Source organism: Aphanomyces astaci, assembly GCF_000520075.1.
Source record: "Aphanomyces astaci strain APO3 unplaced genomic scaffold supercont1.57, whole genome shotgun sequence".
NCBI classification, from domain to species: domain Eukaryota; phylum Oomycota; class Saprolegniomycetes; order Saprolegniales; family Verrucalvaceae; genus Aphanomyces; species Aphanomyces astaci.
Genome location: NW_009798320.1, coordinates 152,577 through 163,381, shown reverse-complemented (window position 1 = coordinate 163,381; position 10,805 = coordinate 152,577). Strand labels below are relative to the sequence as shown.

The 10,805-nt window shown below is 53.4% G+C and overlaps 4 protein-coding genes across 10 annotated transcripts; 1 reads left to right on the top strand and 3 right to left on the bottom strand.

The window, feature by feature from the left end:
* Positions 1–311: 311 nt before the first annotated feature.
* H257_14385 (hypothetical protein) lies at positions 312–2,322 on the bottom strand. The gene is made up of 2 exons (XM_009842173.1): positions 810–2,322; positions 312–747 (listed from the first exon to the last, which is right to left on the bottom strand). The coding sequence occupies exons 1-2, from the start codon at positions 2,313–2,315 to the stop codon at positions 451–453; spliced, it is 1,803 nt and encodes a 600-aa protein (XP_009840475.1). The 5' UTR covers positions 2,316–2,322; the 3' UTR covers positions 312–450.
* Positions 2,323–2,432: 110 nt separating this feature from the next.
* Positions 2,433–4,612, bottom strand: H257_14384 (hypothetical protein). The gene is made up of 3 exons (XM_009842172.1): positions 3,293–4,612; positions 2,821–3,214; positions 2,433–2,772 (listed from the first exon to the last, which is right to left on the bottom strand). The coding sequence occupies exons 1-3, from the start codon at positions 4,534–4,536 to the stop codon at positions 2,644–2,646; spliced, it is 1,767 nt and encodes a 588-aa protein (XP_009840474.1). The 5' UTR covers positions 4,537–4,612; the 3' UTR covers positions 2,433–2,643.
* A 1,079-nt stretch (positions 4,613–5,691) lies between these two features.
* On the top strand, positions 5,692–10,198 carry H257_14383 (hypothetical protein). 7 transcript variants are annotated; one of them, XM_009842168.1, is made up of 9 exons: positions 5,692–6,177; positions 6,247–6,318; positions 6,372–6,425; positions 6,481–6,554; positions 6,597–8,640; positions 8,723–8,962; positions 9,036–9,129; positions 9,182–9,258; positions 9,319–10,198. In XM_009842168.1, exons 1-9 carry the CDS (start codon positions 5,764–5,766, stop codon positions 9,391–9,393), a joined length of 3,144 nt encoding a protein of 1,047 aa, XP_009840470.1. In that variant the 5' UTR covers positions 5,692–5,763; the 3' UTR covers positions 9,394–10,198. The 7 variants fall into 7 exon arrangements, with proteins under 7 accessions (XP_009840470.1, XP_009840467.1, XP_009840472.1 ...); XM_009842165.1 differs by having other exon boundaries at positions 6,481–8,640; XM_009842170.1 differs by having other exon boundaries at positions 5,692–6,318.
* Positions 9,397–10,202, bottom strand: H257_14382 (hypothetical protein). The gene has a single exon (XM_009842164.1). The coding sequence runs from the start codon at positions 10,140–10,142 to the stop codon at positions 9,429–9,431; it is 714 nt and encodes a 237-aa protein (XP_009840466.1). The 5' UTR covers positions 10,143–10,202; the 3' UTR covers positions 9,397–9,428.
* Between the last annotated feature and the right edge of the window lie 603 nt (positions 10,203–10,805).

Sequence of the window (10,805 nt, the reverse complement as noted above, 5' to 3'; positions counted from 1 at the left end):
CACTGAGTGATTTCCTAATTCACACGCAGATTTGCGAATGATTATGTGTACACGCGTTTACAAAGTCATGACTTCATTGCTGACTTTATGCCTTGAACGTCAGTCCTTGCCTAATACATTCATTGTTGATTTGCAACGACATAACTTCCAAGCGCACTTTGCTCTCCTGGATTATGCAGAGTCTTTGGCTGAAGTCTAAGTCACTGGGTTAGAAGACTACTGTTCAAAACTCAAATATCGTATTAAAGGACTAAAAAGTTATGTCCATTCAACTCTGACGCCTCCAAAAACGTTATCTTAAATTGGTTTTTTACGTTATTATTAGTATTAAACATACTTTGCAGTATAAGTCACGATGCTCATATAGGTATTTTTCATAGATATATATAATAGTTCAACCCCTCGACAAGTCTAAATATTGTTACACTCCATATAACGTTAACATGACGCTCACGCGGCCTTGATAACGGCCGCCTTGTCGGGTGGGTAGGCGAAATCGACGATGCGCAGTTGCTGCGAGTACGAGTCATCGAGGGTCTGCAGTGCCGTGAGGAATGCTATATCTACTCGCTCGAGTTTGCTCAAATGACTTTGAAAGGCCGCGACCAGCGGTTCCATGTGGTTGTTGGGCATCCAAGTCTGGGGCAAAATCAGGTCCGTGAGGTTGCGCAGCGGGCCGAGCGCATTCAGTATGGTGCTAGTGGGCAATTGCACCAGCGACAAGTCCAAACTGTGCAGCGTCGATGCCTACGATATATATATAAAGAAGCGTTCGAAAGCGAACAACCACTGTAATAATGATATTGTACCTGGTGGACGGCAGCTACCGCCATCCAATTCGAATCGGCCGTCGTTGGAGCTCGAAGAGACGTGTAACGGTATCGCAGGAGCGCGGACGTGTCGACGTCGGTCATATGGATGACGTCGTGACATACCCACGTCGACGGCGTAAACGTAAATGGGAACAAGATTCGTTGTTCCAGGGCTGGTGTTGCGTGAAACCATGTGACAACGTTGGCCAGGTACGTGGCTGGTGTCATGGTGTGCAAGGTCAAGTCCACGGATGGCCACGAAGTTGTGGTTGAATCGTCGTGAAAGAATGGATGGACGAGAAGCGTCGAGAAGAGGTCAGGGTGTCTGGGACACTGCAGCAGGTACATCCCGTACTCGAGCATGCTCTTGAGCGCGGGATCCATCGAAGCATGGCCAGTGAGACATCGGCGCACCAGGTTTTCATGCGCGACTTCGCGGCCGACGGTAATGTCCAATGCGGAGTGGAGAAACGACAGCACGAGACGGGGGATCGAAGGCTGATGGTGGTGACGAGGAGATGAAGGCAGCTGTCCGTCACCGTCGTTCAGGGCGGGGCCTGTAAAGAAGTGGTCGTCGTCGTTGCGGTGGCGGCGGTGCCGATGGTGCCAGTCGTGGTCGCTCCGATACAAGTCACCGGCATGCGTCGCCACTTGGAGCAGCGGGACCCTTCCCTCGTGAGACGAAGCAACGGCACCGCATGCTTCGTCATAGTGCATGTACATCGCATCGAACGGAAACTCGGAGACCTCGCGACTCTCGGTGGACACGACGGCGGTTGCCGCGACGAGAAGCTGGCGGCACACGGCGCGCAGGGTGCTGGATGGAAGCGGCGACGGCTGGGAGTCGAGCCATTGCCGAAAGGGGACGGTTCCGCGGGACTGCTTCAACGCGACGTTGGTGCCAATGTGCACGCAGGACGAGCGTGGTTGAACCAGGCCGGAGGACCGGAAGTGCATGTACACTTGGATGGCTGGATACATTCGGTCGTCCTCGAGATGGAGAAGTTGCCGCAGGGGGTACCGCTCGACGGGAGTGTACAAAAACTTGGTCCACAGGTGATCCATGCGACACAACGTTCGCCAGCTCCTGCAGACCATCGACCCCGATACCAAGTCGTCCGCCGACAGAAACTCCATCACAAGACTCTCCCCGCCCGACAACTGTAGGATGCCGCCATCAGTGCGGGATGCCTGATCGATCATGGCCCGGTTCAAAACGAGGAGATTCGGAAACGACGACGCCGAGTTCACGTCCAACTTGGCCCTCAATGCACGGACACGGTCGCGGTTGCCTAGCACGAACGCCGGCACGAGCGTTGGGTCTTGGAAGGTCACAGTGTGTCGACGGAGTAAAGCTCGGCTGCCAAAATCGACATTGAGCGGACTCAGCGACGTTGCGGTGTCCCGCGGCGACGGCAGCATGATGGTGGTCGGTCTGAGGTTTGCAGATCCAATAACCGAGTGTACCTTCGTACTCCGTGAAACCGAAATATTTCGATACATTGGCTTTTTAATTTATAGTAGAACCATACTGGAATGAAGATCTCGACTGGTGGAATTGTTTTAAATAAGTGGAGTGGCAGAATTCACAAGGATAATATTAATATTACTCCACTTTTTTGTGCAGAAATAGAACTTGTTTTCTGGACAAAATATACTTATTTCTGGTGGTGTGATCCTAACGATAAGCGAATTCGCCTGTTTTCGATAATTTATTGGCCTTTTTTAGCTGTTTTGTCATCACATTTCGTGAAATTGAGAGAAAATATACCCAAAAGCTTTACAAAAACCACTTCCAACGAACACAACATGTTGAAGGCAACGAACAACATCACCACTGCAACACCGCGGGGAGGTACTTGGCGCCGAGGGACAGGTAGTACGCCAAGCTTCCGTCGACATCGAGGGCCGCGAGCCGTTCAGCCGTCGGCACCTGTCTCTCCATGTGCAGCGCGTATAGCTACACACTCATGAGCCGTGTTCTCACTGGGCGATACATCCGACGTACCAGCTCCTTGGAGGCGACGTCCGCGGTCGTCTCGACATCCGGGTACGCATCATGAAGGTACCACACGCGACAGGAGAAGTATCGAATGACATCTAATGCTTCATGTGGCCAGGTGTTGGGATTTCCCGCGAGTACTCGGTACAGGTACTCGTCAGGGGTCCACGGCATGTCGACATGCGCCATTCCTCGCCCTTGTCCTTCCGTGGTGGTGGCGGTGGTATTAATGTTGATGTCGGGGTTGAGTTCATTCAAGTTGGCATGGGCAATGGACCCTGGAATCATGCGACCGAGAACCCACGTGTCGGTGTGATGGAGCCATTGGTCGTACGAAATGCCTCGCAGCATCATCGCGTCTTCGTCCGTCCACAGCAGAAACAACATCCCGAGTCCCCGCCTACGACCGCTAGCTAGTAAGCTCATCCATCCCCTAGTATGTAGTAGTAGTACTACTACTAGACGGTAGTCATCCTACAGGAAGATGGCGAGTTGCAGCCAGTCGGGGTGTCCATGGTCGCGCACGACGTTTGCATCGTGCAGCATGTGCGCCAAGACGCCACTAGGGCCGACTTTTCCCGCGCTTTCCCCATTTAGCTGCATGAGCGTTTGGCACGCTTCCACGAGGGTTAAGCTCGCATGGTGCAACGGATCGACGAATCGCCGCCGCTGCGACAGGGCGAACGCGGTCGTCTGGTGCTTTCGCGTGATCTTCACATGCAGCGGCGTCGGGTTGGACTTGTTGCACATGAGGTTGATGGCATCGCCATCCCATGCGGCAGGGTCGGGGGAGATGGCGAGGCCGCCAGTCGACGGGTCCAGGCCGAGGAAGTTGCCGTGGAAGCTGCGCAAGGACACACCGCCGCCAGTCGGGTGCGGCAACACATCGAACGTCTCCCATGTCGAGTTGACGAAGCGGTCGGCGAGGACGGTGCCTACAGGTTCCACACACAGAAACTTGCCGTAGGCACTGCGGAGGCAGATGGTGCTGCCCTTGCCGCCACCGCCACTGCCGCTGCGCGTGAGGGTCGGCGGAAGGATGCTGGAACTGCTGGTGTCATCGTCGTCGAGCAGGAGACTCTGCCAAAACACATCGCGCGACGCGCCTTTGGTCGTGTCGATCATGCCGTCCTCGGTTGCGACCACAAACATGCCGTCCACGGTGCGCAACGAGATCATGCAGAATGATTGGTTGCATGTTGGTTCTAGCGGCACAAACGGCGCCGCGGACACGGACAGTGCCATCGGCACTTTGCGGAAACTTTCCGTGTCGTTGTATAGAAACAAGATCTTGGCGTTTTGTTTCACGGAGAACCCCCAGTCTTGGTACAGCGCGACCAACTTGTGGTGCCGACGCGTGTCTTCTTCGGCCTCGAGACGTAACTCGTGGATGTTGCGCTGCTTCAACGTCGCCATGCAGGCCAAGAAAAGCACCTTGGACAAGCCTAGCCGACGGTAGTTGGGATGGATGTCGATCACCTTGATGTGCGCGGAATTGTGGGCTTGCAGTGTAAAGATGAGCTTGCCCACGGCGCCGCGACGGCCGTCGGCGAAGAGAACCCACTTGAGTTCCCGCGCCTTTGTATCTTCCATGAACTGCAGACGGAACGACACGCTGCCATTGAGCACTTCGCGGACGTCGACTTTCTCGCCGATGGACCCGGAGCGGCACCGCCGCAGCGAGAGTTGGCCATCGTCGTTCGTGTCTGGCACACTCGTCATGATGCTTGGTGTGATTGATGGATCGCCCGTCCGACTGCAATGGGTTGAAACTCTTTAAATGCATGTTTTGTACTAGGATATATTTAAGCCGTTGTCGAACTGAATGTTTTGTCGTCGTGGCAGCAAAGATTTCAAACCCGTATGAAATAATACCCTGACGCAATTCATAACGCTTGCGGGACCAGAAAGTGGGACCAGCTTGGATTTCTATTTCCGGGCAGCCAATCAACGTTTCCGAATACCAGAATGTTGACATTTCATTGGTTCGGATTGACAATCAGGAAGTTTGAAGTTCGGCATTTCTTCCACCAATCCCATTCAAGCGTGATGCTTTGGACGATGTGAATAGGGCCGCATAAGTGTAAATTAATCCACTTGTAGGGGACTAAGTCGACCACTTTGTAAGAAGTGGGAAGGGGTGAATTGTTCTGCTAACGTTAAGGTTTTAGCACAAGGTTAGTACTACCGGTAGTACTACAGTACTCGATACTCGCTCCGTCCCACAATAATGGCGTGAATCAGATTGTGGATTTCCTCGAACAAAACTTTACGGTACCTTCGAAATATAGTAAAACCTGCTACTAATTTAAACAGGTACCCTCGAAACGAGTGCAACACGAGGACAAACCTCGACACTTACCTGGATAAATATACCAACATCATTGACGATATTCTTGCAACGAGTTACATTGGCGATAGTTATGTAACGTTATGAAACCTATTTCGATAGAATTAGTCGGCGTGGCAATGCATACCGTAGAAAAGTTATACTTTGGTTATGTGAAGTATATCACAAAACCTTGGAAGTAGTCACTAGTATGGTTTTTGGGGAAAGTGATTACGATTGATTGCATAACAACGATTAGAATGCACGGAAATACAGAGTGACTGTATTCTAAAGACAACTTTGTATTGATATAATTAATGTACGGCAAAATCTGAACGTTGTACTCGTAAAAGCCCCTAGATTAGTCAATCCCATCGTCCAATCAGCTACCATCAATAGTATGCGATACTATTAATACAGTAAACCCAGGGACAATGAAGAATATCACTTCCAATTATAATGACCAAACTCGCGACATTATTATTTCGGAAGTATACTCCGGAGTCATAGAAATAAGTGGATTGTTTTCAATACATAAGAATATAAATTGCAAAACACCCCAAGAACGTTCCCCCTATCCGGATACGGATAACTTCAAGATCTCCCTATTCCTGGCGAAGATGGACGCGCCGACGTTGCACAGCATTCTCCTCCATACGTTCAGCACGGATGCGGATGCGCGAAAGGCGGCGGAGGAAGCGATTAAGAACTTGCACACGGTCAGGGGAAGCATCGTCCTGCTCGTCCAGCTTCTCTCGAGCGACGACGTCCAGCGGGAAATTCGGCAGGCGGCGGCGATTTCACTCAAGAACATTGTGCATCGACATTGGGGAGTACTGGACGGGGGTAGCGACGACGACCATGACAATGGACGAGGAGATGGAGCGGTAGACCCAAATCCGTCGGCCTTCCCCGACGCAGACAAGGACGAGTATCGTTCGTTCATCTTGGAAGGGCTGTTTGCCGCCCAGGACAACTCGATCCAGGCGCTGCTTGTGGAAAGCGTCAGCATCGTCGCGCGCCAAGACTTTCCCGTACGCACCTGTATCGATGGACGACTCTCTTCCCATATGGTCCGTTACTCGTCACGTCTAATGATGTAGCACAAATGGCCGTTGTTGGTCGACAACATTTGCGCCGCGATGCAATCGGGCCACGCGACTCGCATCATCAACGTCCGTTATTATCATCTCGTCTTACATTTCTCGAACTGATTGGGGTCTTGTAGGCATTGCTCGCGCTGCGTAAGCTGGTGAAAATCTTCGAGTACAAACCGTCGCATGTACATACGTCTCCATGTCGTCCCCACTCTTGTCGTTGCTGACGAACGTGTTTAGCAACGAGATACGCTCAACACGATTGTCGCGATGACATTTCCGTTGCTTCGCACCATGCTGCAGCAACTAGTCGGGTACGTCCAGCATCCATGCCGCCATTGTGAGATGTCGCGTAGGAATCCGTCCGACGACGCTGGACACATGGTGCATTTGACAGTCAAGGTATTCTGGTCCAGTGTACAGTGTGCGCTGCCTCCGCACATGACGCTCGAGGAAATCGGAGCTTGGCTCGAACTGCTGAAAGCGGTGCTGACGAAATCGATGCCCGACCCCCCGGTGCATGGCGGCGACGAAGACGACGACGGCGCGCGCCGAAATCCGTGGTGGAAGGCCAAGAAATGGACGCTCCAGGTCATCTGTCGGTTCTACAACGTGTTTGGCAACCCCAAGCACAGCAACTCGACGCCCGAATTGAGCGCGTTCTTCCGCGGGCAGGTGGCGCCGCATCTGCTCGTGGCCGTGCTAGAGACGCTCAGCTTGCGGCCGTCGGGGCGGTACTGTCCCGATCGCATCGTGCAGCTCAGCCTCATGTACGTGCAAGAAGCCATTTTGTCTGCTACAGCGTACAAGCAACTGCAGCCGCACTTGGACTTTGTGCTGTTCAAGGTGATTCACCCGCTGTTTTGCCTAACGCGGTCCGACCTCGACCTGTTTCAAAGCGACCCCCACGAGTACATTCGTCGATGCAGCGACGTGTTGGGCGAGTACTTGAACCCAGTGTTTGCCGCCGAGGGGCTGCTCGTCGAGCTATGTACAAAGCGCGGCAAGGCCTGCGTGGTTAAAGTGCTGTCGTTCTACAACGACCTGCTGGTTCCAGCGCCGACCGACGAAGCGCAGTGGATCCAAAAAGAAGCGGCGCTTCATGCGTTGTGTGCGCTGGACTCGTTCTTGACGCTGTCGCCGCCGCACCAAGCACAGATGGAATCGATCATGCTCATGCACGTGCTGCCAGCGTTTGAAAACCCCAGAGGGTACATGCGGCTGCGCGCCGTCAAGATGCTGTCGCGGAATTACATGACCAAACTCGTGTTTGCCGACCCAACCATGTCACATATCATCCACTCCCTGCTTCGGTGCCTGCAAGATCAAGAGCTGCCCGTGCGCATTGAAGCGGCCAAGAGCTTCCGCCATGTTGTCGTGTACGCGCATTCGACGGTCGTGCTCGACACGTTGCGCCCGCTGCTGCCCCAAGTGCTGGACCAGTTCTTTGTGATCATGGACGACATGGGGTTTGGAGACGAAGTCGTGCTCGCGCTGGAGCAACTGATCGATTCGTTCTGCGACGAAGTGGGGCCGTATGCGATACAGTTGGTCGTGCGTCTCACGCTGCGGTTCAAGCAATGCCTAGACAAGGAAGACGACGACGAGGACGCGTGCTTCACGGCGGCGTCATGTCTGGACACAATCAACACGATCCTCATGAGCATCTACAACCAGGCCGAGCTGTTTGAGCCGCTCATCGACGCGCTCTTGCCGACGCTGCACTTGCTCTTGAGCTCGGACGCGTACTTGGACTTTGTCGAGTCGGCCCTGGACATTGTCAAGTCGATTGCGTACTATAGCGCGGCGATTCATCCCAAGGTATGGGCGCTGTTTCCGACGCTGTTTCGCGGCGCCGATCTATGGGGCAGTGAGTACATGCACCAGCTCGTGGTCGTGTTGTATTCGCTGATTGGGCGCGATGCGGCGGGGTTCGTGTCGGCCGTATTTCAAGTCAACTTGGCCAATGGCACGACCAAGCGTATTCGGTACATTGAGCTCGTGTACAACCTCGTGCGCAAGCTGCTGCACAAGGAACACGTGGACGACGAAGAAGTATGGGGCGCGAGCGCGATCGTCGAATGCGTCTTGCACAACTGCGACGGCGTCGAAGTGTTTATTCCTGCGGTGTTGCAGCTGCTCTGCTTTCGCATCAGCCGCACCGCCGTGGACGACCCGCGCCCGCTCACGCAGCTCTTGTCGGCGCTCTTGGCCGCCCTCCGATACAATCCCACGCTCACCATTGCAGCCCTGGACAAGATGAAGGTGCTGGAGCCCATCCTGAACGCGCTCGACAAGAACGCCGACATGCGCACGTCCGTGAGCGAGCAAAAGATCTATGTCCTTGGCGTCGTGGCGCTGCTTGGACGGCCCGCCGCCGACTGGCCCGTCGCCGTGCAGGTTGTGCTTCGTTGGTGTCCAATTTCGACATGACACAACTTCTTCGCGCGCGCAAAAATTTGAAAATCCAGAGTGAATGTAGGGGGCGTTGAAAATGTTGGTGTGGAAGGCGATTCAGTCGTTGCACCGAATCATCGCGCGGACCCAACAGCAGCTGGCGCGCGAGGAAGCCGCGGCGCATGGAGGGAGTGCCGCGAACCTCCCGCCGGCAGACAAGTCGCTCCAGGCCTTGATCCATAAGGGCGGATACGACTCGGACGAAGATGCCGACTTGATGCTGCACAACGACGACGACTATGCGCATGTCCTCCACGACCTGAAGGTACATCATCAACAGATGGAGACTGTACCAATGGGGGGGATGGGCAGCTGCTTATGGATGATGTCGGTTCTAGGGCGGTGACGACTTAGATGATGAAGAAGACAAGGACTATTACAGTCGAATAGACAGCATCGACGAGGTCGCAGTGTTCTTACAGGCCATGCATGGTATATATATATATATGTGAACAGGGGATGGAGATATGTGACATATGTGTAGGTATCAAGGACTCCCAGCCAGCCACGTTTGAAGCGCTGGGACTGGCCAACAACCAAGAGTTCTTCCATTCTTGCGAGGTAGTAGGATGATGGTCGTGTGATGAGGATGATTGGGCTCATGGTTGGAGGCATGGTTAGGTGTTTGCAGCGGAGTTACGCCGTCGACAAGAAGTTCTCGGTCGTGCTTCCGTGCCTGATGCACTAGAAGGATAAGAATGCAGTGCATAAATAATATTACTTAGATTGGTTTAGATGACAACGCCCCGGAGGATCTCGCGAGACAGAATCAAGTCGAGGTGGTCAGGGTGGGTACACAAATGCGATAAATAGGTCGACACGAGCTTGAGCTGTCGCACCATGTCGGGGATAGAAGGGTAGTCGACGAACTTGACCGACTTGGACTTGGTCAGCGGTAGGCATGACGGCATCATTTGCACAGCTTGGCGTTCGTAGTGCGAGTCGCCGATCGACACGATATGACGCTGGCGACCGGTCATGTCCCCAACGAAGTGCTTGGTCAGCTCAGACGTGAAGCACGCCACTTTCCACTCTTCGATGGGATATGTGTTTTCATACTTGGCCCGCGCCGACATGATACGAAAGGATGCGACCAACGGGTAGATCGCCGGCATGAAGCGTTTACATGAGCGCTCGACCCAGTCGGCTTCTCCGTTCGTGACAATCATCACGGTGCGGTTCGCATCGACGCAAGCTTTGAGAAACGTGGTAACGTGTTGCATCAGGAGTTCCATGAGAATCTGATCTTGCGTGGACAGTGGTTCATGCACGTCGTCGAGCGTATATCGCTGTTTCGCCAGGTACGCGTTCGGGAAAAGCGTGTCGTCCCAGTCGAGCAAGATGACGGTGGACGGCACGTTGTACGTCAATGCACGCAGCGGCGTCGACGGCATTATGGATGGACCCATCCCCGCGGAGGACAGAATCGACGTCGGGCCGTACATGGTGGACGTATGCTGCTGTTGTTGGGAAGCTGTTGAATTCACAACTGATCTTGCCAATGACCGATTTTTCTTTGGGTGGCTCAGCCAATCAACGCACGACCTGCTCAGTTGAAGTTGACCGGCCTCTTGAAGTTGCGACGCTCGAAGGCGGGTGTAACGTTTTTTCCCACCAATCCGTGACGAGTTCCATTAAAATTCGTTTAATAATTGCGTTTGATTGGCTAGAACACCGACACCAATGACACCTCCCACCAATAAGAGCCAGCAACACCAATAGATTCGCTTCGATTTCGGCCACATCGTCTCATGGACTGTGTATCCTCCGAGTCATCAAAATCGCATGTCATAATGTTCTCCGCCCAGAGGACAGTGGTGGCTGCACGTCCCAAGGTCGCCTCTACCTCTCCCTCTCACAAAGAGCAATGGCAGCATGGCGATATATAAGCAACTGCGCCGATGACTCTCAGAATGGGTAAGTCCTGCATCCTGCTGTTGGACGTTGATGGATGGGTTGGGATGTGCGGAGCCATAAAACGGAACGCCTTGGACATCGTTTTCGTGCGGTTGGTTTATAGTTACAAATAGTCGAAAGAATTATACAAATATGTGGTAAAGTTTCAACCGCATATTTGTAGAATAAGACCTGACTTGCGTGCTCGTTCG